The following is a 27,947-nucleotide window of genomic DNA, read 5'->3' as shown; positions in this document are numbered from 1 at the left end:
AGAAAATTTGATTAATGAGTATTAAATGAAAGTAAAAAGTATTTTTTAAGTGCAATGTTTTAATTGAAAAAAAAGTAGTGCAGTACTCTTTTTCCATGGAGAAGCCATTGACATAATTTTGTTGATATTAAAAAGATAGTCTTGGTGGGAAGTTACGAGGAGATACTTTTCCTTTCAGATTTACACGTTTATGAGGATATTTGGTTAGAAGTGGGTGTTGAGTGAGAAATACTACGTTGCTATTTGTCCATCCTCACAATTCAATCAATCAATGACGTACCCTCTGACAATTTCTGGAACCCGTTAATTGTGTATGACTCGTCAATGCAATCTCTCTTCCATACCAGTACCACCACCAACATTCACCTCAATTCAATCAATGTTAGTGCCTTATTTCTCTCCTAGCTACCATGGCTAATATTCATGCTTGCTTTTCAACTGACCCTACCCAACAAACACACACACATACCATACCATACCCTTACCTCTGTTTCTGCTTCAGGTATATATATTACCACTAACTTACTATAACAATTATTAACTACCACAATCCCAACCCTACCTTGCACTAATTACCTGAGTTCTCAGACTCTTCACATGCACACTTGTCCCACAAACTTCAAAGGGTGGTTGGCATTTAGTTTTACTTTAGACTTCCAATATATCTACTATTATAGGATCCTCTGAAACAATAAACCTAACTAACTCCTCATCTTCTACTTCTTCCTTTTCTCATTTTATCCTTTTACTTTCCTTTTAAATGGCCTACGATATTCTCTTATGACTACTCTCATAAGCAAGAAGGTCAAGGATTTTATCCATCATCAACCTTTTTGTTTTTTCTTTCTCTAATCAACACAACATTTTGGCTCTATTTATATGCACGAGACACAAATGATTTATAATATAATCATCCCATACTATAAGATAAGAATCTTGTTATATTATGACGAGAATAACAAATTTTAAGCATGCAATTAAGACTGAAATTGAGCAAAATAAATGATGAGGTAGCAGTAGCATTAAATAAGTATGTATATATAGGAATGTGATTGTATAGTGAAAAATGATTATTATTGTAAGATACGAGAAGAGAAGAGAAAAACTGATTGAGTTGAAGTGCTCCCTCCCACATAGGAGTAGGAGTAGGATGAGCTGGTTGATTTGAAATGAGGGGAAAAGGTTTTGTAATTAGGGAGAGGGTGGAGGAGCAAAGGGAAAGAGTACCAGTTAAAGAGGTGGAGTCATGTGAGGGCATTTATAGTGGGGTTTTGGTGTCTTTGTTTTCTAGTGCACATGGGAGAAGTCCGTTCTGTGGGCAGTTGTGGAAAGCAAGAAGCATGTGAGTCCATGTGCCATTCTAAATAAGTAGACCACTCCCAACATTTGCACACAAATCTTTCTGCTCTGTCACTCCCTCGCTATAATCACTCTCACTTTCTTCCTCTTCTTTCCGTGCTTCTGCTTCTGCTTCTCCTTCAATCTCCTTAATATCATTCCAACTATTTTGTTCGCACCCCATCTCAAGCCAACTTTGTTTAACTTCAGTTACTGAACCAATAAACCTTCATCAACTTCTTCAATCGTTAAGTTTACCTTCATTCAGCTCTACCATATATATATATATACACAGCTGACAACAACTCTTTTGCTTACTTTCTCACCGTGTCCTATTATTATTATTATTACTTTGCTTTGCCTTTGCTCCTTTGTCCTACTACTTCTTCCACTATCACCAACCATCTCTCTACATCCTCTTCTCTCTAATCCCTTTTGCTAGTTGCATATTTTTAGTCAACAAAAGGGTCTTTCTGTTCTGATTTCATCACCCCCACTTCTCTTGGTGCCAGCATTGTTGTCCTAGATAAATGGAAGGGCAAGTAGCTAAACGCAGACGTGTATACTCTGTGGAACCAAACCAAATAGTGAGATCTATATTTACTAGGAATTATTTGAACCATTTAGTTCCAGCGTTGGTGAAGATAAAGGAAAAGAGCTCTATAGAAGATAACAGCCATTGTGATATTAACAATGCTGTCAAGTATGAGGTGGACATGGCAATGGTGTTGTCAGCACAAGGTTTTGCATGGAGTAACGGCCTTAAAGTCAAGCTTCAAAACGATCATTTTCGTGTCAATGCAGCTAAAAGCAGTACGTTTCTTGAAAATGAGGATGGTGAAGGTTCACCAAAGGCTTGTGACAAAAATGAGGTTGTCCCAATGGAATTCTCTTCAAACCCTAGCTCGAAGTCTAAGGTAGAGGCTCTAGGGAGCAAGTCCAAGTGCAAGGAATTGTCAGAAATGGAACGGGATTTGGCCAGAGAAGATGATAATGAAGATGAGGACATCAACAAGCAGTTGAAGAGGCTGAGAAGGTTAATACCTGGAGGAGAAGAGATGTGTGATGAACAAATGGGTAAAGAGCTTGAGAGTTACATAAGCTGTTTGCAAATGCAGGTGAACGCTCTTCAGTTACTGCTGCCACAGACGCGTTAATTTAATGTGTATCTCTTGCATTTCCACAAATTTAGCCATAAACTATGTTCAATTCAACATATAATTAATTGTTCTTTATTTACTTTTGCTGCTGTTGTAATTTGAATATGATTATTGCACATATTTTTCAAAGAGCAATTAAAACACTTCATTTTTTTTAACACCTGGTTATCATTTATAATATTTTTTCTATTTTATCTCACTCATTATGTGTGAACTAGTATTTTTGGGTGTGGAAATATTATTTTTCTTTTTCAAACCTGTTGAGGACAGAAAAGAATGGGTACAAAAAGGTTCAAAGAAGTGGTGCAATTAACAAAAGTTGTTTCTATAATATTCCAAAGCAAAGAAGATATTTTGGTTTATAAATATTCTCCCTCTTCATCACATTCACACAGTAGGGAATGTAAGATGGATGAAAATGCAGTTTGGTTAATATTTGTGAGTTAAACAAGGGAGGTAGGTAAGTTGTTGATATTTATGATTTGTGTGTTAGCTATAGTTAATTTGAAAAAAGGTATTGTGTTGAATATTGATTATGGTGCTTTGGGCATTGTTTACGCATTCTACGAAGTGTCCTTTTAGGAGCAGCAAAGTCATGCATCATTAAGAGCTTTGGCAGCAGATAAAAAATGATGATACAACTGGCTTACTTTTTCATGAGCTGCTCAAGTGATCAACATTTTCTCAAGACTCTTATAAAGGAACAAACACGTACCATTAATACTCAAGTACTAGACATTTTTTTTCCATTACAAGACTGAGGGGTACTACACTTTGGATTTTGGGTTTTGCAAGCTACACATTTTTTAAGTTTTAACTCAAAGGATAGGAGAATCACATGCACATTCACCCCACTCAATTTATTATCACAAAGGTTTTGGATTCCAACCTAGTTATATAGAGAGAGGCATATCTTCAATCCGGAAAAAGAAAATAAAAAAGTTTTGATTAATTCAGCATTTAAATCATAAATGTAATTTTTGGTTTTTGTTTTTTCTTCCTTTTCATTCTCGTTATTGTGAGTTCTCTTAATTGCATTTCTGTATTTTCTCCTAGGAGACAATATATGAGAGGGAGGTCTGAAACGAAAAAAAAAAAAAGAGCAAATTTTTTTTTTTAATTAAAGAGATAAATAGTTGAAAAAATAAAGTTTAGAAAAAAATTATATTAATTGATTTCTTTATTGTATATATATAAATATAAAAACTAAATAATATTTATGAAAAAAATCAGCATTTATATCACTTTTATTTTCTCTTTAAAATTAAAGTCTCAACCATACGCTAGAGTTAATTAATGGATAATGGTGTTGACTTCCGTAATTAAAAAAAGAAAGGCCTTTTCATCTAAGGTTCCATTATTTGGACGTTTAAGATTCTGTAAGTTTATTATTTAATAAAATAAAATATACAATACTTGAGTATTTTTAATTCAAGTGAACTCTGCATTTTTTTTATGCCTTCCTACAAAATCTTAAATTATAATTAAATTTATTGGTAAAGAAATATTATTAGTTACTCCTTAACATGGTTATTAATTTTAGGAGACGTTTTTTTCACCTCATCTTACTTTATATTTGAAAATAAAAAAATAAAAAGAATATTTTTGTTAGAAGGTAAAGAAAAATAATTTTTTTACTATAATCTAATGTTGGGAACCACACATATTTTCATGTTTTAGACAATATTTCAATGAAGATTAAATCAACATCTAACATTCCTATTTTATTCTTCCTCAATTTTTTCAATTTTCAATTAGTTAAATTTTAAAAAAAAATTCTTCATAAAATTACTAAATACTAATAAAATGTATCCATAAAAAATAACCGTTCTAAGTACAATATTTGAGGAATGTGATTTCTGAAAATGCAAGATTATTAATTAGTTGGATGGAGTAGGAAAATATAATGGTTTTGCTTAAATTATTAATATGCTAATTAAATTCTATTAAATTAGTTAATAATTGAAAGAATAGTTAGTTAAAAATTTAAAATTATGCTACGAAATTAAAATCATTTATCATTTTAAAAGTGGTTGCTAAATATAAAAGAGTAAATCTTTATAAGTTACAAGTTTGGATAAAATTATAATTATATCAAAACAGTGTTTGAAAAACATTAACAAACCAGTGAGATAAATTTATTTATTAAACATGTATACTCAAGCAAAGCTATATTGGCACTTGAATGCATGTTAAGAAAAACTTAGCCTTATTTATTTCTTTCTAAAAAAGTTGATATTATTAAAGTAAATTTCTTCATAAAAGAAAAAGATATGTATAAAATGTCGACTATGGTGGTGAAGGAATTAGTGAACTTATAGATGACTTTTTGTGGGGATGAGGCTCGAATGATAGGAAAGCTTCGTGGAAAAAGGTTTGCGAGCCAAAGGAGGAAGGAGGGTTTGGAATGGTTGATATTAGACGGTTTAACATTACCTTGTTAGGAAAGTGGATTTTTGGTGTCTAAGGTACGAGAAGAAGGGTTTGTGGAGAGAAGTGTTGGAATCTAAGTATGGAGGTTGGAGGGATCTTCAGACTCAAAGGAATTGCATAACAGATTCACTTGGTGGCGGGATTTGAAGGAGATTTGGTCTTACGAGGGATGAAAACATAAGTTCGAGGACCATTTCACTTGATAAGTTGGAAACGGGAGGGTTATAAGGTTATGGATAGGGGTGACAAAGTGGGGCGGACCGTGTAGGCTGGCCTGCGGTAAAAAACACGGGGCAGGCTGATGTTTTCAACCCGCTGACCCGCATTAGCCCGTCCCACATAACCTGCAGCCTGTGCGGGCCAGCAGTGGGGCGGGCTGGCCCACTAGCCCGTAAAAAAAATAAAATTAATTGACTTGACAACAATGGTCCAGTAGGAGTGACAACTTTGAGTGAAAGAAATTAAGTTTTTACTCAAAACACAACGCAGTTACGCTATTCCAAAAAACGCACACAACACACGACGCACTCTCCTTTGCAGCTTCGTCGCTCGCTTCGCTTGCGACTCCGCGTGGCTTCGCCTGTAACTGCTGCTCCGCTACTGCTTCCACTCCTCCTCTACGTTCCAAAAAAAAAGCGGGTCATGAAAACCAGCTCGCATTTTGTGTGCGGTGCGGGTCGGCCCGCTTTGCCACTCATAGTTATGGAAGGACAAATTGTTGAAAAATATGATTCTTAAGGACAATTTTTCGAGGTTGTTCTCCATTTGCTCTAATAAGGAATCTCTCCTGTGGCAAGGAGGGGAGAGGGGTGATAATTCAGAGTAGTCTTGGAGGATTGAATGGAGAAGGAACTTGTTCAAATGGGGAAAAAATCAGGAACAACATCTGATGCATCTTTTGGGAGAGCAGAGGTTAAGGGTGAAAAAGGAGGATGTTTGGGTTTGGAAAGATGGGGAGATAAAGGTGTACACGGTCAAATCTGCATACAAATGCTTAAAGAAGAGATTCAAGCGAATGAGAAGGAGCTATTCGTGAGTTTTTGGAGGATTAAGGCATAACCATCAGCTCACATTACAACATGGAGGGTCTTGGAAGACAAAATATCGTCTAAAGAGAATTTGATGAGAAGGGGGATAGACATGATTAACAATATATGTACGGGAAGGAAGAAGAAACTTCATCTCACCTTTTTGTATAGAAGAGACAACCGTCAAGAAGAAACATCCTAAATATTCTTTTCTTGCATTCCATGTTTGTTTTTTTATCGGAAAATAATAAATAAATAAAAGGAGACACTTTAGGGGTATCTCAACCCTTTAACAAATACCAAAGTCTTTTAGCTAACTTAAACAACTATAGCACAATAGATAACAAGCTAAAGACACACTTCCAACACCTAAACTTTTCTGCATAAAACTCTAGTACAGGTACACAAAATGATATATTAAGAGTACAGAAAAGCACAACATACCCCTACCATACACCTCACGGACTTGACCAAAACCTCCTGCTGCGCAAGAACACAATAGTCACAATAATACATTCCTTAGGAATTATTGCACTCATCTTCCTCTCCTACTTCTCCCCTGCTCCAAACAGTATGCTCTATGTTCAAAACAACATTCTCAAAACAGTATCAAACCCCGTCTAACCTCAAGCCCATTCTAGACTTCTTGCTTCCAATCTTCCACACTTTCATCATCTTCCTTCACATCTATAGAGATGTATAGTTGATAACAAGACTTCCGGATGAGGTTTCAGATACCAATTTTCTCACCAAAGTTTGGTTTAATCGTAGTGATATGATTCCAATAGCAAGATATAGATGATTCTTTGACATTTTATGGAATCAACTTGAGTTGGAGATTGAATAGGCACTTTTGTAGAAATGGATCAATGTTCTATGTTTCAAGAACTCACCAAAACTTGCGCCAAACACCAAAACTCACATGGAAGTCCCATTTCTTGTCAATTGAACCGATTAAAAGATGTAAGAATGTAATTGAACCGATTAAATTGCATAACAATTGAATTGCACCGAACAAATCAATGGAAAATGAAGAAGAACCGATTAAATCCAGCAAAGGAGAAGATGAACCGAACAAAACAAGATTTAAAATAAAAGCACCGAACAGAAATGCAAGAAAAGAACCTAAGACATGTTTAGGAGTTCATATGATCACGAAAATGGAAGGAGAAGATGGAGAAGAGAAGAAAGAAGACTTATGTGGTTGTAGTTCTTGGTTGATGAACACGCCACTTGAAGTGTGAAAGCTCCAAGATAAGTGTGAATTGCCACCACTTGAGGGAACCAATGCTCTCAAGATGAGACTAGGAAGAAGAGAAGACAAGTTCTCACTACACTCAATCACCAATTTGGGAGAGTTTTGATACTACAAATTCCAATTCTGAATTTAGAAGGACCCAAGCCCTCCTTTTATAGGAGCAAGGGCCGGTGATGAAGCTTACAAAGCTTGCTCCACAAGCTAACCAAAAGTCTCTTTCAAGCTACTCACTTCTAACGCCTATAGTGAGGCATGAAGAGTCATCTTCTAGAAAATTCTAAACTATTGCCTAAGGATGCTTTACAAAAGAGGTATCTAATGTTTCCATCTAAGCACCTTCCTAAAAATTATTCTATATTTATTTACAAATTTATACAAAAGAAACTATAAAGAGAGATATTAATTGAAACCTATTCTTGAGTCTTCTTTTGGATTTAGGCTTGGTCCTCTCTTTATTTTAATTCTTCTCTAATATTTGAGAAGACTAGAAGGAATAACTTCAAATGTGTTGGTGAATGACCTCTTCCTCCATTGGTAAAAGCCTTTCTTATCTGTTCTTCATCATACTCCTCGAGTTGGAGAGAATTCGACCGCGAATTCTGAATCCCTGCATATAACAAAGTCAGTTTATTTTTACAATTAAAAGTTGAAGAAAAAGGCAAACATGACTTAGAAGTTGGAAGCAGTGGGAGTTCAGAAAATGAAGTCCTATAAACAGACCAAGTTGGAAAACTTTGTTTGGGAATGATGATATCTTTTGGAAAAAGTCCTCTTAAATGGTGAAAACCATTAGGAGGTATGAAAAAATCATCCCTAACATTCTTTAACCAAGTTGGTGTTGAAATAGGAACCTTGGGTAATGAAAAAGATAAAGAAGAAGAAGACCTTGTTGGTTCAACTTGAGGCATAGTACGAGTCAACATGATGGATTTAGTGGAGAAAGTGGTGTGACTCGGTTTAGTACTTACTTCTTTTTCTTTCTCATTTTCTCTTTCAGTTTTCATTTTTATTTGGTCCTCATGAACCTTTTTGGGAGATAGGGGTTTTAAGATAACCTTGCGCCCTTGGAAGGAAAAAGACATTGTATTGGATAGGCCATCATGTAAAACATGTCTATCATATTTCCAAGGCCTTCCTAAAAGAAAATGAGTTGCTTCCATGGGTACAACATCACATAAAACCTCATCTTTATACTTTCCTATTGCAAAGTTAATGAGGACTTGTTTGTTAACCATTATTTCACCTTTGGTACTTAACCATTGCAATTTATAAGGCTTGGTATGAGAGATAGTGGGTAAGGCTAACTTCTCCACAACTTTTGTACTAGCCACATTAGTGCAACTACCCCCATCAATAATCAAGGAACATAACTTGTTGTTGATAAGACAGCGGGTGTGAAAAATATTTTCCCTTTGGGTATCATTCAAAGATTTTGGAATTGTTCCCAACATACGTCTTATCATCAATAAGTCACCTTCACAAGGACTTTCGCTCTCAATCTCACTTGATGGCTTAGAAGGTGAAGAATGCCTAGATGAATTGGAATCATGCTCACTAACAACTACCCCATTATGCACAAACATATTCCTTTTAGAAGGACAATTAGAAGCAATGTGACCATAACCCATACATTTAAAGCATTTCTTACTAGACGATTTAATTGGTGATCTAGGCGTAGAAGTAGAAGGCTTAGATTCCTTAGGTGTGAAAGAAGAATCTTTAGAAGGAATTTTTGAAAAAGACTTTTTATTTTTCCAAGAGTTGTTGTAGTAACCATCATTGGGATCATTTTTAAAAGCATTTTTCTTTGCAAGTTGGGCTTCCACCTTCATTGCAAGATGAACCAAAGAACCCAAGGATGAATACTCTTGAAGCTCAACAATATCTTGAATATCCCTTCTTAGGCCACTTCCAAACCTAGCTATCATAGCTTCCTCACTTTCTTTCAAATTAACTTTAAGTAAAAACGTTTCTAACTCCTTAAAATAAGCATCCACACTTAGCGTGCCTTGTTGAAACCGTTGGAGCTTCAACATGAGGTCTTTCCTAAAGTGTGGTGGCACAAATCTAAGGCGCATGCGTTCCTTTAAAGTGTCCCAAGAGTCCACGTGAAGGCTCTTGTTATAGATAATGTCCTTTACAACACTATGCCACCATTTCATGGCATAATCAATGAATTCTAAGAAGGCTAGCTTAACCTTTTGGTCTTCTTTGACCTCATGGAAATCAAAAATTTGTTCACATTTAGCCTCCCAATCTAAGTACACATTTGGATCACTATCCCCATTAAAGCTAGGAATTTTCATAAAAGGAACTTGGGGCTTGGTCTCTTGATGATGTCTTTGATCACGGTGGTGGCTTCCCCCATTGGAAGGATGATGATGCCTCATTCTTCTAGTATCCTCTCCATTTCCGTGAGCATTTGAAGAGCTCTTGGAAGAATGCCGAGGAGAAATGTGTCTACTATGCAAAGAATGGGCAACTCCTTCTTGCTTCAATTCAATTTTGGCCAAACGTGCTTCTAATCTTTGCAATTCTTCATCCTTTTGAGCAAGAGCCTTTTTTGCTTCTTTTAACTCATTAAGAACATAAGCTCTATGAGTAGAGCGTGGCTTTGAAGATTCAACACTTGAATAGGTATCCATTAGAAAAGAAAAACAGCAAACACAAGAACAAACAATGTTAAGAAAACAAGGTTAGCAACAATTAGATCCAAATGTCGAAGTGAAGTGTCACTTAAAGCACTCCAAAGAAAGAATACTCCCCTTTACCAATCTGATCTTGAGGCCTTTAGTAACCTCAAATGAAAAATGTCAAAGCAGAAGCACTCTTATCTCAAAGCCAAATCACCACAAAACCAAAGAAACAATGAAGGACAAACAAGAAAAGGTATAAACAATAAAAGGCTATAACAAAAGGAATACAATATGTAGGACAAACTCAAAGATTAATGAAGAAAAGACAAGCAAGAAAATAAGGTACTCAATGAAAAATAAGGCACACAAAAGAGACCTAAAGAAAAGCACTAGAGTAGATGAATAAAACAAAAACAGAACTACTGGAAAAAAAAATTGTGCAAACTGTCCGTGATGTTTACAGATTTATCTGGAATGATATAAAGAGAACTGGATTATGAAATTGTAACCACAGAAATTTCAAGATCTTATCTCAATAATGGCACTGAAATTACTCAAAAAAAGTAAGCCAATTAATTGTGATAAATTTTCTAAAATCACTGCCAGATTACTGTATTTTTTTCGGCAGAATTACACACTGTTTGTATTTTATTTATCATTTTTTTTGTACTTTGAATTTTGAAGTACTTCCTTTTTCTACTTTTTTTTATAACACTTTGACGAACACAAATCCAGAATTTCAGAAATTTCCAGTAAGTAAATCAATTGCAATAAGGCGAAACAGTCAGCACATTTGCATGAAAAAAGAGGAATCCTAACAGGAATGAAAAACAGAATTAAGAACTAGCAAAGACATAATGGAAATGATGTGTAAGAACTTGTATAGGTCTAAAATACAAGTATGAACTCAATACTAAAAAGAAAATGCACCAAAGGAACAAGAAACAAACTCAGAAAACTGCATTACACAAAAGCAAGAAACAAAAAAATTACAACAAAAGGAACACAAGGAATTGATAACATTCTTGGAAAAACATGACTATGACAAAACTTATAAGGATTCAAAAATTAAAATGACACAAACATAATGTAATAGCAAAAGAAAAACAGCAAAAAAAACTCAAAAATATCCTAAAAACAGAAATGAAACAACAAGAATTGAAAGTTCTTGAATTAAAGAGCCTACAAACAACTCAAAACACAAACAACAAGAAACCTAAACTCATGATACCACATGATATGATTCCAATAGCAAGATAAAGATGATTCTTTGACATTTTATGGAATCAACTTGAGTTGGAGAATGAAGAGGCACTTTTATAGAAATGGATCAATGTTCTAGTTTCAAGAACTCACCAAAACTTGCGCCAAACACCAAAACTCACATGAAAGTCCCATTTCTTGTCAATTGAACCGATTAAAAGATGTAAGAATGTAATTGAACCGATTAAATTGCATAACAATTGAATTTCACCGAACAAATCAATGGAAAATGAAGAAGAACCGATTAAATCCAGCAAAGGAGAAGATGAACCGAACAAAACAAGATTTAAAACAAAAGCACCAAACAGAAATGCAAGAAAGGAACCTAAGACATGTTTAGGAGTTCATATGATCACGGAAATGGAAAGAGAAGATGGAGAAGAAAGAAGACCTATGTGGTTGTAGTTCTTGGTTGATGAACACGCCACTTGAAGTGTGAAAGCTCCAAGATAAGTGTGAATTGCCGCCACTTGAGGAAACCAATGCTCTCAAGATGAGACTAGGAAGAGGAGAAGGCAAGTTCTCACTACACTCAATCACCAATTTGGGAGAGTTTTGATACTACAAATTCCAATTCTGAATTTAGAAGGACCCAAGCCCTCCTTTTATAGGAGCAAGGGCCGGTGATGAAGCTTACAAAGCTTGCTCCACAAGCTAACCAAAAGTCTCTTTCAAGCTACTCACTTCTAACGCCTATAGTGAGGCATGAAGAGTCATCTTCTAGAAAATTCTAAACTATTGCCTAAGGATGCTTTACAAAAGAGGTATCTAATGTTTCCCTCTAAGCACCTTCCTAAAAACTATTCTATATTTATTTACAAATTTATACAAAAGAAACTATAAAGAGAGATATTAATTGAAATCTATTCTTGAGTCTTCTTTTGGCTTTAGGCTTGGTCCTCTATTTTTTTTTAATTCTTCTTTAATATTTGAGAAGACTAGAAGGAAGAACTTCAAATGTGTGGGTGAATGACCTCTTCCTCCATTGGTAAAAGCCTCTCTTATCTATTCTTCATCACGTAGGCCTTGAACTTATGAACTCGCCATTGTCTTCAATCTTCTCCATTTGGTACTATGTTAACTTGAATTCATATGGAAAGTAGAGAAAGTCATAAGGCCCTGATGATTCTCATCAATTGTAGCGAGCAACATCTTTGAGGAATACCAAAACAAGAGCATATTGTTCTTCTTATGGTTGTTGGTTCCTCTTTAAGCTACAAAGACTACAACCAATTGTGTTTCATGCTTGTAATGACCAACATGAGTGATTAATTCTACCATTTGGGGTTGGAAGTAATATGTTCAAACTCTTATGTGTTTAGGTGATTTTTAAACATAATATTATGTTCTTATGTCATTTTATTCTTAACGCTTGAATTATCATGATTTTGATCCTTATATTTGATTGGAAAGTACTTCTAAGTATCTGACATGATAATGCTTAATATATTTGAATGTTATGATTAAATTTAAAATGTTAATTACTATCAATATCTGCTCGTAACTACCTTAATAGTTTTATATGGGAGGAATGAATATAAATGAATTTTATATGAACATCAATATCAATAAAAAATAGAATATTATATGATTTTCAAAATACAAAAGAATAAGAATGATGAAACCTCAATCCCAATTTTCCCAATTGAATCACACAAATTTTTATTTTTCTTTATTTACATTTTTGTAATTCATCCTACACAACAAACTTTTATATATTACTTTTTATTTAATAAATATTATACTTAAAAATTTAACTATCTTTATAAATTTCGATATTCGTCATAAATTTATTATTTCAGATAATGCACTTACTCTCTTACTCTAAAATAGTTATCAATAGGCTTGTCAAAATACTTATTAAATGAGGAAAAAGATGTGGCTCATTCATTATTCACTATATTTAGAATAAAATATAGTAGTAAATATTAGCCAATACAATAAGCCTACATGTATTATAAAATCGTAACACAAATTTACTTTATTTTGGTTAGGAAGTCTAATAGAAAGAACTAATATTTCACAACGTCATAATTCAGATTTCTAATCACTCCTAAAATTATGCTTAATATCTAATAATGTTTTGAATAGGATTATATTTGTATAAAGACACTTGTGGAAAAGAACGTATATAGATTAAAGTTTATCATAAAAATATGATAATTAATGAATGTAACTCAGCTATTGTAGGAAAAATAAAGTTATCAGTATAAATATTGTGAAATTGTATAATAATACATATACTGCAGAAATAAGCAATTTTATATACTAATGCAAAAACTAGATGATAGTATAAGCATGTCAGATGTAGCTTTAGAATATAGTAATATAATATAATAATTACTGAATAATTATTATAGAAATGATACTAGCTAGAGATGGTTAAATAGGTTAATTTGTGCCAAATACGGAATGGGATAAACAATAATATTCCTTCTCTATTTTTAGCACAGACACTCATACGATACGAAGACAAAAATATGTATAATATTTTAAAAATAAGATACTGGGATACGAATCTATATATCATATAGTTATGAATTATATAAATTGACAATAAAAATTTATGTAAACTAAGTATGTTTCAGTTTTTTTAGCAGAAAAATATTTTTCATGGCTGGTTCAAAATGATTTGTTTCTTATTTTTAAAATCATAATAAAAACTTATACAATAAGTTTGAGTTTTTAGAAAATTAATGTATTTCTCCTTTTTAAAATTATGTTAGATATGTAGTAGAATTGTTAGAAATCTAACAAATATTTTTTGAATTTCACACTTCACCGATACATGTCGTACTAGAGTCGGTGTTCGATACCTGTGTTCGACACGGACACGCCATTTAAGAGGAGTGTCCGAACATCATTGTTCTTAACAAGCTAACCGGTTAGCATACTTTTTTATTCTTTTGTTACTTTTTTTTATTTTTTTATATCTTTAATATTTATATATATTACAAGTCTATTTAATAATGTAATATATGTTTTAAGTTTTTAATTGGGTAATTAATATTTTTAATTAAATAATTTAAAAGTATTATTATTTTCATATGTTAAATTATTCAATTATATTTAATAATTAGAAGTTAATTTGTAGCCGTTCATAATTAGAAGTTAATCATTGTTACTTGCAATTTATTTAACCTCTAACAATTAAAAGCTAAGACTATTATGTTCTATTTTATATGCAACATTCTAAGTGTGCATAAAATTTGTGTATTTGGGAAAAATAATATAAATGTTAGTTGGTAGTAATATACTCAAAACTTCAACTTAAGGATAATTTAGTGTCTTTAGACTGTATTAGATCTCGTTAGAGTCTTATCATTTAGATATACTTGACCTTTTGATATATGTCTGTGTCCTTTATTTATGTGAGATATATTTTTTACTTTCCTAATAATGTTATCAGTTTTTTTTAAACACCCTTATAAGTGACACTACAAAAAAAATCCGTATTCTCTATGGATTTTTACCCACGGATCTGAGTTTGTAGGTAAATTCAACATTACTTACGGATATAACATTACCTACGAACATTACTCACAGATTTTGAATCCGTAGGTAAATTCAGCATTACCTACAAACTATTACCCACGGATCTTATTACCAACCAACTTTTACCTACGAATCTCTATTACCTACCAACTTTTACCTACGGATCGCGATTACCTACCAACTATTACCCACAAATCTCTATTACCTACGAACTATCACCCACAAATCTCTATTATCTACCATCTATTATCATAATAATTATATAAATAATATTAAAAATATTAATATAATATGAAGAATTATAAAATCATAAATCATAATATTAATAATATTTAATAATATTAATAATGTTTAATAATATTTAATAATATTAATAATGTTTAATAATATTTAATAATATTAATAATATTTAATAATAGTTAATAATATTAATAATATTTAATAATATTTAATAATATTAATAATATTTAATAATATTAATAATATTTAATAATATTAATAATATTTAATAATATTAATAATATTTAATAATATTTAATAATATTAATAATATTTAATAATATTAATAATATTAATAATATTTAATAATATCAATAATATTTAACAATATTTAATAATATTCATAATATTAATAATATTCATAATATTTAATAATATTCATAATATTTAATAATATTCATAATATTTAATAATATTCATAATATTAATAATCTAGACCTATATATAAAGGGGATTCCCCTCTTAACTGCTCTTAATTTTTTTTTCTATTTTATCCTTATATTAATATTTAATTTTATTATTGTATTATGGTCATTGTGTCATTTCTTATTTCCCTCTTAACTGCTTTTTTTTTTCATTTTATCCTTACTTAATAATTTATTGTATTAATTTATTTTGGTTATTTGGACATTTTATAATTTCAAAAATTAATAAATTAATTTTAAAATTTATTTTATTTGTTATTATTTAACTGGAGAGTGGAGAGAGTGATTAGTTACTTTTCTATTTTAAAGATATTATTCTCTATTAAATAAAAAATTAAAAATATTTGTAATATTTTGTGTACCACTTTAGCGGGAGGGTGGAGATTTGTTACGTTACCTTTATTTATTTAAATTGATATTCTCTTTTATTAAAATGGTAAAATTTTAAAATTGATTTAAGAAACGGATTTTATGATTCTCCACTACACATAAACCACGTATCCTACTTCCCACTTTCTCTCTCATATAGGTACCTACTCCCCACTTTCTCTCTCCACTACACATAACACATTCTTTTTTTACCATACTTCTCACTTTCTTTTCTCTTTCCTTTTCACTTTCATGTAAATAAATAAATTCATTCATTCTCTTTGCCATATGTAACTTTTAATTACCGCTCTCCACTATTTTACTAACATACTCTTTAACAATATACTCTTTAACTTCTCATTTTAATGTTATTAAGAGAAATTGTTTTTAAAAAATAAAAAAAATACTAAAGAAAAGAGAAATAAAAAATGCAGATACACACTACTCTTTAATTGTATACTCTTTAACTTCTCATTTTTATTTTATTAAGAGAAATTGTTTTTAAAAAATAAAACAAATACTAAAGAGACATAAATAAAAAATGCGGATACACAGGGCACGTCAGTGCCTTTGTTCCCGCTAGTGTTAATAATATATAATATAATATTAATAATATTAATAATGTTAATATTAATAATATTAATATTATTAATAATAATATTAATAATACTATTAACATTATTAATAATATTAATAATATTAATATTAATAATATTACTAATATTAATAATATTTAATAATATTGATAATATTAATAATATTAATAATATTTAATAATATTAATAATATTTAACAATATTTAATAATATTAATAATATGTAATATTTAATAATAGTTAATAATACTAAGAAAATATAATAATTTTATGAATATTTATTAATACTAAGAATTTATAATAATATTAAGAATATTTAGGAATATTAAGAATATTTAATAATATTTAATAATAGTTAATAATACTAAGAAAATATAATAATTTTAAGAATATTTATTAATATTAAGAATTTATAATAATATTAAGAATATTTAGGAATATTAAGAATATTTAATAATATTAAAAATATTTAACAATATTAATAATAATGATGATATTAAATATATGAATAATGTTATTAATTTTTATTTTATTAATTATATTAATATTGATAATTATACTCATAAATATAATAATAATCATAACATGACAATAAAACTTGACTGGTGTAATGGTTAAAATTTCTATGGACATTCCTTAAGGGACTTAGCTTTGAGTCCCACGTGACATGTGAAAAGAGGTTTCTAGTAACTAAATTTTAACTTTCTTTATCTTATTCTATGAGATATATTATGATGAAGTATGCTATAATTATTTATTTATTTACTTTAATTTGTTTGAATGAAATTTTATTATTTTTTTAATTATTAAGATCTTGAAAGAATATTTTGGCATCTATGAGTATTTTATTTCTAAACTTTCAATTCTTTATTTCTATGAGTTTATTTAAAGAAATGATATACGTGAATTATTTTATTTTTTATTATCTATTGAATAATTATTTTTTTTAGAAAAATATTAAGAATTGAACTTTAAGTTTAATTCAATTTTATAAAGAGTCATCTAAAATTTATTATATGAAGAGTTTGTTGGACTTATAATCTTACTTGTTATTGGATCATCCATAAATATATATGTCTCATGCATGAGTTGAGAATCAATGAAAATATTTTAAAATGATAAAAATAAACAAAGAAAAGGAGAAAGAAAAAGAAATAAAAAAAAACTCTAAACTCAAAAAAAGAAAAAGAAAGGAATGTTGAATTATAACTAACGAGACTAAAGTTACATATTTAGTATTATCCTTGAAACCTCACATTCACATAAGAGATCAAAAGGAATTAAGAATGAAAAAGAGATTGAAAAAATGTGAAAGAGATTCATGACCGTGAAGTAAAAAAGAAATCATACTTCTAGAAACTTTTTTTAATTTCAACTTTTTAAGTTTTCAAGAATCGAAATTATTATTTGATGGATTAAGTTGAATTTTGTCAAATGAATTAATATTATCAAACTTTCTAATAGATTAAAATGAATTAATAAATATTTTATATCGTCTATTATAATGTAAACTAAAAACTTGTTCAATTTATTACTTAGAATGACTGGTCATTTTTTACGAAGAAAAGTTATTTATCAATATAGATAAATATTTCACATAATAAAATAATATTATTATTAAAAATAATATATGTAAGTATAACGTCCATCCATAATTTTCTATAAAAAGAAAATCTGAATTGATTTACTAGCAGCACTTAATTTCAATAATAATAATAATAATAATAGTTAAATCGCGTGGCAAGTGGAGAACCACGAAAAGGATTGGCATTGTTTTGATGCATATGGTTCAAAACAGAGAGAAAGTAAAATATGAGAAGATATAGTGAGTTTGGTTAGCGATTAAAAAGGTTGGTCGGAGCAAAGAAGACGAAAGCAGAATAATATTCACATATTAACATTCACATAATTGTTCTGTGATTCCAGAAATGTCCATCACCATACCCTCCTCACACCACACCTTTCTCACCAACGCTCTCACTCCATTAACCCACAACCCAAACTTCAGGGCAAGGACTGTTTCAATCCCTTCACTCAAAACCACTGCCCAACATCACCAACAACACCAATCTCCAAGGTACTTCAACTGCTCCCTATTTCATCTTGGAATTTCACTCAATTTCCAAACTATCAATTTCATAGCTTGAAATTTCATCACTTTAATGTGTGTGTTGTGTTAACAGGAAGAAGAATGAGAACAAGTTAGCAAAGTTAGCACTGATTGCAGTGGCCGCTGGGGTATTAACACTTGGGTCGGTTCAGGATGCATCTGCTGCCAAGACTGGTGGTAGAATTGGTGGCCAGGCCTTCAAATCATCAGCTCCACGCTCCTCACCAAGAATCAACAATTCCAGGTATGGACTAAATCATCACTGCTTATTTTCATTGCTGTCTCATAAATCCACTTTATTTGCTTGTGCTAGCTCATTTTTTCAACTTTTTCTTTTTGGCTCATCATATTCCTATAATTGTAACAAGGATGAAATCCATAAGGATGAAATCGTTAGTAATAGTCAAGCACACATATATGTTGATGAAGATCATATTATATAAATAAGTATATAACTAGCCTCATAAAGTTGAATTAGGATTCCACTTCTTAATACATGTTTTGGTTTGCTTGAGCAGTAATGTCTGAGATCTGTTGCCTTGTGAAAAATGTCATCAACACAAAGGTGTTAAGGTTAAAAAGCATTTTTTAGTGAACTACAAAATGGGACATTTTTTGTCTTGCATAGTATATGTACAAATATTAGAGGTAGCAAATTAATATCACGCTTGGATAAAATTCTTAGCAAGTATAAATAAATAAAAAAGGTAAAATGAATTATGCTTTCCTTATAAGATAGAATAAACTTCTGCACTATACTTTTACAGAACCTCTCCTATTTAATTTCTTCAAAGTTGATGTGATAAGCTGATTTTAATTTTTGGGAGAATTCCAATTCTTATATTCATTTTATCATCTTACTTTTTTTTTACAAGTGTTTACGGAAATTTCATCTGAACAAGACTTAATCTGATTTGGTAATGCTTATGTTTTGATTGGACAACATTTCTGTAGTAATTTTTTTTCCCTCTTTATGTTTTACCCCGAAAATTCTATCAGAAATTTATTTGAAGGCTTCCACCTAAAAATACCAAAAAGTTCAGTGCTGCACTGAAAGTACGCAGAATCCATTTTATTTAAGTTGCTATGTGATATTCATACCTGGAGTATCATTAGAGATCAAATTGAAAGAAAAGAAATGTCTTTTATTATTGGATGGATCATTGTTAGGAAATTTCATATATGTATGTAACTATGTAAACATGTAAGATTTCACCTGACATAATTTGGCAATGTTGTTTCTGAAATTTATGCCAATTGACAGGACCAATATCTATATCAATCCTGGAGTGGCACCTCCACTTGTTGGTGGTTATGGCTATGGCTATGGTTATGGTGTGCCATATGGTGGCTGGGGATGGTCTCCATTTTCATTCTTTGCACCAGGTCCCAGTGTAGCTGTAGGCGTTGGAGGTGGATTTGACACTCTTCTTCTGTTTATGTTTCTTGGTGCTGGTGCTGCAGTTGTGAGGAGATTCTTTGGGTCAAGAAATGAAGATGATGATGATGACTACTAGCTGTATAAAAGAATTTTAAAGGGAGTGTGAAATTAAGTCGATGTATAGAATAATGGCAGAGTGACCAATTCATTAGTTTGATGTATTTTGAGATACTGTATTTCAAAGCAAAGCAGTATTGTGCTTTCTAATGTATGGTTTACATGCTTGTTACACAGTATGTCATGAAGCAATACAGATGTATTATACTACATCATTCAAAGTTTTCATTTTCACTAATTTCAAAAGAATCAATAAAATATACAAGATTTTACAAATTCACTATTTTTTTAATCATTTAAAAAAAAAGTCCTTTTATGGATTTACCATTCTACTGGCAATGGTTTTCTAGGACACGTGATCCATTAGATCATATTGGTGCAAAAAAGTAAAAAAGTAAATATTAGAGATATAATATCGATTATAGATAAAAATAATTAATAATATAAGATTTTACAAATTCACTATTTTTTTAATTATTTAAAAAAAAAATCCTTTTATGGATTTATCATTCTACTGGCAATGGTTTTTTTAGGTCACGTGATCCATTAGATCATATTGGTGAAAAAAGTAAATATTAGAGATATATATCGACTAAAAATAAAAATAATTAATAATATATAATTGAATGTAAATCTTATTTTATAATTGATTTTATATAATTAAGTTAAGTTTGCTTATAAAAAAATTGAGTTTAACTTAAAATTTTATTTTTCTTAATATGGTATTAAAATATATTTAAAAAAAGTTTTTTACCATTTTACAAAATTGAATTATTCTTAAAATTCCTTTCTCTTAATAGTAAATATAGAGAACATCTTCCAAATCCATGAATTTATGTAAAAAAATTACTAGGTTGCCTTAGACTTAGACCACCACATGTTCTATGATCTTCATCAATTTCTAAGAGACAAATTTAACTTTTGAATTTAAAATAAAGTAGCTAATGATATTTAATCTCGTGTTGCAATAACTCTATAAATTAAGTAACTCAGGACTACTTTATAATTTTTCTTTTATAAATATAATATAGTAAGGAAAAATAGTGGTCAAGATGCTACTAATACTTTCATTTTTATTTCATATTTCATTTTTTTAGTTATTCATAACAATAAAATTTGTATCTCAAGAGGTTAACCCAATATTTTCTCATACATGATCAAATCTAAATCTAATAATATTATATTTAAATGAACAATTACGTAAAAGCAATTTAAGTAAAATCTAGTTAAAGCCGGTCATATTAACTAGAATCAGACTATTTACTTTTAATATTAGTAAATTTCAAGTTTCAATTTTGGACATATTCTGTGAAGTTTATTTTGGGGGTGTTTCTTCCTGCATCTCATCAAAGTTCTCCATGCACCCATTAAATAGGTAAAATGATTAAAATGTCTTATGTAATTTTCTCTTATTCTGGAAAATTCTTTTTGAAACATTCTGGAACGTATTATATATCTTTTGGAAATATTTCGAATATAATTTCTGAAAATTATTTTCCAAATATTGTGTTTCTTTCCAAAAATTGTTTTCCACAATATACTTCATGAATTTCGGAAAGGGATGTTCCAGAAGACTTTGGAAAAGATAATCCAGAAATATTTAAAAAAAGGATAAAATAGTATTTTTAGAAATTAATGACTTGCAGGAAGCGTTTTAATAGGGTGCAGGAAGAAACAACTTTGATGTATTAGGCCCATGACATAGCACCTTCTTTGGGCCATATATATAACTATCTAACTACTAAATTGGAATATCCAATTAAGATATTTTATAAAGGTTAAAAGCTATATGTGATACTTCTTTAAATAATTTCATATTAATATATAATGTAATTTTATAAAATATGAATAAACGTTGACTACTATAATAGTGTCAAAATTATTTAAAATTTGGTATACACATGTGACATGTAAGAAAATACTCAACTATGGCAATATTAAAATTTAATTATATGTTAAGAAGAAACTTGCACCTTAAACACAAATATTTTTCTTATGAAAAATAGAAAAAAAAAACTAAACCTATTTTTACTTAATTATAACAATAATACTGAATTGTTGGATTTTGAAAATATGATGTGAATAAAAATTATTGAGCAAAGTGACTGAAGCCATAATTTCTCTAAAAAATTGAGATAACTTGATGTTTACTCTATATACAATTAATGTAACCCTATGTTCACTTTATTGTAAGACTATTTGATATGAAGTGGTTTGTAATAAGCATTTGTTTAATTAACCATTAGAGTTGAGAATAACTGAGCAAGAGTTAGCGGTGGCGTGTTTATGGTGGTGGAGCACTTGGATTTCAACACAATAACACTGATTTTCATAACAATACTATAAACAAACAGTACATTCCCTCCACTTTTCTCTACTTTCTCGTATGTTTCACACTATCTTCTCAGAACAAAATATATATTTTAATTAAAATATCTTTTAGATAGTTAAAAAATCTAGATAGAGATTTTGGAAAAACAATTAAGAAATTATATCATAAAATAGTTTCTGAAAACTTTATCTATACGAATAACATGAAAGAAGAATTTTATAATATCTTTTCACTCGTCATAGAATGAAATTTTAAGTTTAAGTATCGAATCCACAAAATTAACATAATACCTGTTTAAGTAAGATTAAAATATAGTGAGTTAAGGTTAATAATAATTTAAATATATTTTTATTTAAGATGTTTATTAAAAACAAAACTGTAACAAAACTCAAAAACTCCAAAACAAAAGGATGTATCTCAACAAACTTGAGTCTAAACAATATTTTACATAACATTTATATATACATATAATATATATATATATACATACATATAATATATATATATATATATAATACATAAAATATTAAAATGAAGTTTAATTTTGTTTACTAATTAATATTTTTATGTGTAGACAACTCAAAAAAGTGACAGACAAAACAAAATTATTCAATTAAAATACTTAAATTTATCAGGATTTAAAATGATTTTAAAATAAATAAATAAAAGTAAATAGGTCGTATGATTATTTTTCATTTATCCATAAAAAATAAAAACATAGTAAATAATGATTTTGTTTATATATATATATATATATTTACTTTTAAATGTGATTTTAAGATTATTTTTTCTTCATATGATAAGAATTAAAAAAATAATAATTAAGTAAACCTATCTTAAATTCCTGAATAGATAAATAAGCAGAAATATTTTTTCTTTAAAGTTTTGTAGGTAATGTTTTTGTCTCGTGATTAATGTTAAAAAATGGAGAATGAGTATTATCATAAATAATAGGTAGGAAGGATGAGAAAATAAATAATATGAAGAAACATAAGAATAAGTTGGGAAGGAAGAGAAGAGAAGAGATAGTATTATTAATATAAAAGTAATAATGAAGAAAGAGAGTGGGAAGGCAATGGATCCAAAAGAAGAGAAGAGATAAGACTTCAAATTCCAAATGGGAAGATTCCTTTTGATCTTTAAATATCCATTTCGTTGTTTTTTCTCGTATCTTAATGGTGGAAACACACAAAATTAATTATCAGAATCTGATGCATTGAATGTGCCAATTTAATTGGATGCAATTGTTTTTTTGTCTATTATTAGAAAGAACAATTCTAAATATTTGTCTATTATTTGTTAAATATGAAATATTAATTTGCTTTATGTTTCTATTATATTTGTTTTTATTTAACAATTTTATAAAATGTCGGAAACTTTTAAAAGATATAATAATTCTGTTACTTTTTATCTTATTTTCTTTTAACGACTTTATCAATTACATCACTTTAAAGTATTAATTTAGATACTTAAAAAAATTAATAAATAAAAATTAATTTTAAGAGAAAAAATTAATTATTAAACTAAATTGAATACTATAGTTATTGATTATTTTTATTATTAATGAAAATTTATAAAATATTTTTTAAATTAGTTATAAGATTTTATGTTCTTAAAAAAAACTAATGTTATAATATAGAGTAGTTAATAGCTAAAATCTTGATAATTAATAGTTAGATATTAATTTATAAACTAATTTATAAATTTTTATTAATAATAAAAATTACTTTAAATATCAATAATTAATTATTTTGGTCTCTATTAGTTTATATTTAATATTTTTTTAATCAAAGTTAATTACTATAATTATTTTGTTCAAAATCTCATTAAAATTTGTAAAAAAATACAAAAAAATAAATTAACTTTTATTTAATCATTAAAATTATTTTTAATATTATTACACTATTAGTTGTCAATTTTTCTATAATATAAAATATGTAAATAAATGTGATATTTTCTTATCAATGAAGAAAATATAACACCTATAGTTATATTATCTAAAAAGGTATATCATATATATATATATAAAAATAAATATGTACATATTATTTACAACATCATCAAATAGTTTTAAAAAAAATATATCAAATAGTTTTAAAAAAAATATATCGGATTTTTAAATATACACATGCTAAAATAGAACATCAAAAGAAAAAAAAAAGACTCAATCAACTTAATATGAAGTTTTATTCCGTGCAACATTTTTTATTCCTCTATAACACACGATCATCACAAATTTTAAATAATCACAACAAGAAACCGGGTAAGCTAAATTTTTTTAAAAGATATCAACATGAATTTAAATTTCCATTCAAACAAGTTACAAACCTCAAACTTTCATACTTACATCTGGTACCGTTCACTAAAATAATAAAGTGTCTACAAATAACTCACATTCAATATCATGCTAGAAATCTATTGACATACATACAAAGACATTTGACTTTACTCCCGAGAAATACATACTTTACATTTGACTCAAAGATATGTACTTGTCATATTACATTTACTTCATTGTTCTCTCCACATAGCTACATAAACATAGGAACTAAGTCTTCTCATACAACAGGATAAATCCACATGACTTGTTAGACCAACTATCTTTTTCAAACCACAAATTCAGTCATATGAACCTCCTTTGACTCTCACTACCTGATAATTTTCATCTATATGTTTCCATTATATCACTAAAGTCAAGATATCTTTTTCTAGACTAATCTCTAATTCAATGTATATCCTAAACAATTTCAACATGGTATATCCTTTCTTGAAAATACTATGTCTTAATCACACAATCACAATTCACATGCGTAGACCCACATTCTCGTCCAACGAGTCTCAGGCTCGTCCAATGACGAAGTCCTAGGACCAAATTCGCCAGCGAATGTCAGGCTCAACCAACAACCAAACCATTGGGACCAATTTCTTCCAGCAAGAGTGGCTCACCCAGTGGCCAATGCTCTTAGGTTTTTTATTTCTTGAGTTTCGCTCTGCGAGAACATTACTCACCCAACGACCAAATCACTAGGACTATATTCACCTAGTGAGAGTGGCTTACCCAACTATCAATGCTCTCGAGTTTTCAAATTTACGAATTTCGTCCAACGAGCATATGTCTTGCTCAGTGAGTCTGATAATTTTGTATATTCTACAAAATTATGAGATTGGTCTAGGTGACTCAAGAGAGTTTTACATATTATTTTCTTACTTGTTTCCAAACTATTATTTTCAACTTGAGTCACTTGTTCCTATTAAAAGTTTTACCACTACTCAGGTACTCTAACACACAATTTAGACATTTCAAACTAACCAAAATTTCACATAAAAGAGTAAAGGATCATGATAAAATCATACACAAATCAATAATACCACAATTTCTTCAATATATCTAATTCATTTTCATCAAACTACACTAAACATAGTCTACTGACCTCAAACATCCAGCCATTTCATATCACCATTCAATTAAAAACACATTTTTTTCACTCAAAGGTTCAATCCCTGCAAGAAATTACAACAAAACAATCAAGTCACTTTCACAATCAGATCTTATAACCTAAGTATTATAGAAACTTAAGTCTAACCTCCCTTACCTGATTGAACGGTTAAGTACCAAAAAGGAGTTTTGACTCCTAAATGACACAAATATAACATAATATATACCACAAAATTTTGATCAATGATCTAAACACATCACAATAATCCTAAACTAACAAAAAATAATATTGTAACCACAAACACCACATGCAAAGCACGATTACCTATATAAAGAGGTAAACTCAAAATTGTCTCAAAGGAAATGAACAAATATGAATTTACTCTAATTAAAATTCTTATCAGACAACTTTATTTTATTTACTTTCAGAAGGTTAAAGATGATCTCTAATCGTCAATTTGATAAATAATGAAATGAATTTTTTAAAGAGAAAACATGGAAAAAAGAATATTTTTTTTTAAAAGAGAGGATAGTTATTTTAAAATAAAACTTGAATAATTTAGTTTTATATTTATATGAACTTTTCATTTTAATAGTAAAATATTTAAATACTATTTTAATTATATCACTTTTACTCTAAAACTATCTTTTTAAAGTTATTATATAAAATATTAATTTATTGTATTAAGAATATATTATCGCAATTAATACATTGTTTATAACAAAATCCTAATTTTTAATCACTTAAATTTGGTTAATGTTAACATCTTTATTTATTTATTTATTTATGTATTTATAAGTTTTTTCTAAGTTGAAAAAGGAAAAGAAAATAAAGAATTTAAAAGAATAAAAAGGTATAAATTAAAAAATATAACATCTATACCTAAATTTTTAATGTAGTTTTTTATAACAATTTTTTTTATTTCTTTTAAATATCAATAATCTATAATATATTATTTTGATACATACATTTTGTAATTTTTATTTTACCCATTTAATAATAATAATAATAATAATAATTATTATTATTCTCTTTCAATTTTATTTGTACTTTCTAAATTAATATAACACATCACATACTACTCATTATTTATGTAACTACTATTATCAAATTTTGTATTTTATAAAAAAAATATAGAGTCTATTTTCACTAATTTTAGCATTAAAATGTTTTGCTATTTCGGTCGCATTTTTTACATTGACGGTATTCCGTGGCTATTTCAGTCCCAAATTGTGATCACTTATTTTCAGTTTCTGAATTCGATAACTAAATTGTTATTTTCTTCTAGTGTTTTCTTAGATATTTGAATGCAATTAAAATTATTAAAATTTTAATTATAATTGACCATAAATATATTATTTGTTTAGCATAATGATTTTTCTGAATTGAGATTTTCGGCTAATTTATGTTAGGTTTCATTTGGTATATATCTTCTTTTTATTCTTCTAGTTTAACAAGTTGTAAAATTATTAATGAAAAGATACAAATAAGATTTATTTTACAATGATTTTATAATTGTTGAAAATTAATATTAATTACTATATTAAATAAATAGTTTAAATTATAATAATTAAATAAAAAGTTGAAATTATATAAATGTATATGTGGTTCTCAAGTTTTTCTAAAGGTTTTTTATTTATTGAGATTTTAGAATTATTTACATAAAAATGAATTTGATAATTTAATATACATTATGTAAAATGTAAAATGTAAATATATATTTCTTTTTGGAAAAAAATGAGATATGTTTTGTAATATCCCTCGAAGAGTTGCATTACTATTTCTCAATAAATAAACATATACAAATTAAAGTCTTTTCAAAATAAATTTCCCTCCTTCCTCGTGAAGAATTATAATATAAGCATCACAAGAAAAGAAATTAAACAAAACAGAAATTAATTTTTTCCCCTCATTTCAGCTATTATCTTTATTGAGATTTTACTGCTAAAATATTATATACTAACACACTATGATCATAATTTAAAAAATAATATACATATATCATAACAAAAATGTTAAATTCTTAGCCCATACTATACCTCATGTAATCAATGACCAACATCAATATCAAATATATCAAATGTACTTAGATTTTACTTCAAAAAAAAAACACATGCATTAACTTAAATTAAATATCTAAATATATGCACCTATCGCATTATCTGCACTAAGTTGACTCATATAACAAAACTATATAAAAAAAATGTATCAATTCATGTGACGGGATAAATTTCTATGACCTACTAGTACGAGTGAAAAACGGGTCACCTAAGGTTGGTCCGCTAAGGTTA

At 28.7% G+C, this 27,947-nt stretch overlaps 2 protein-coding genes across 2 annotated transcripts; both read left to right on the top strand.

Moving 5' to 3' along the window:
• The first annotated feature begins 1,379 nt into the window (after nt 1-1,379).
• On the top strand, nt 1,380-2,656 carry LOC137807317 (transcription factor bHLH146). The gene has a single exon (XM_068607913.2). It carries the CDS (start codon nt 1,869-1,871, stop codon nt 2,493-2,495), a length of 627 nt encoding a protein of 208 aa, XP_068464014.1. The 5' UTR covers nt 1,380-1,868; the 3' UTR covers nt 2,496-2,656.
• Nucleotides 2,657-17,969: 15,313 nt separating this feature from the next.
• Nucleotides 17,970-20,066, top strand: LOC137807316 (uncharacterized). Its single transcript, XM_068607912.1, has 3 exons — nt 17,970-18,356; nt 18,463-18,633; nt 19,654-20,066. Exons 1-3 carry the CDS (start codon nt 18,208-18,210, stop codon nt 19,904-19,906), a joined length of 573 nt encoding a protein of 190 aa, XP_068464013.1. The 5' UTR covers nt 17,970-18,207; the 3' UTR covers nt 19,907-20,066.
• The last annotated feature ends 7,881 nt before the right edge of the window (nt 20,067-27,947 follow it).

Source organism: Phaseolus vulgaris, chromosome 3 (genome assembly GCF_051622355.1).
Source record: "Phaseolus vulgaris cultivar YP4 chromosome 3, ASM5162235v1, whole genome shotgun sequence".
NCBI classification, from domain to species: domain Eukaryota; kingdom Viridiplantae; phylum Streptophyta; class Magnoliopsida; order Fabales; family Fabaceae; genus Phaseolus; species Phaseolus vulgaris.
This window is presented reverse-complemented; position numbering and strand designations above follow the sequence as displayed.

Bases quoted from the DNA above. Each gene is read 5' to 3' on its own strand.
- LOC137807317 (XM_068607913.2), top strand. From the start codon at position 1,869: ATGGAAGGGCAAGTAGCTAAACGCAGACGTGTATACTCTGTGGAACCA.
- LOC137807316 (XM_068607912.1), top strand. From the start codon at position 18,208: ATGTCCATCACCATACCCTCCTCACACCACACCTTTCTCACCAACGCT. The intron at 18,357-18,462 runs GTACTTCAACTG...TTGTGTTAACAG, and splicing joins CAACAACACCAATCTCCAAG to GAAGAAGAATGAGAACAAGT. The intron at 18,634-19,653 runs GTATGGACTAAA...GCCAATTGACAG, and splicing joins CCAAGAATCAACAATTCCAG to GACCAATATCTATATCAATC.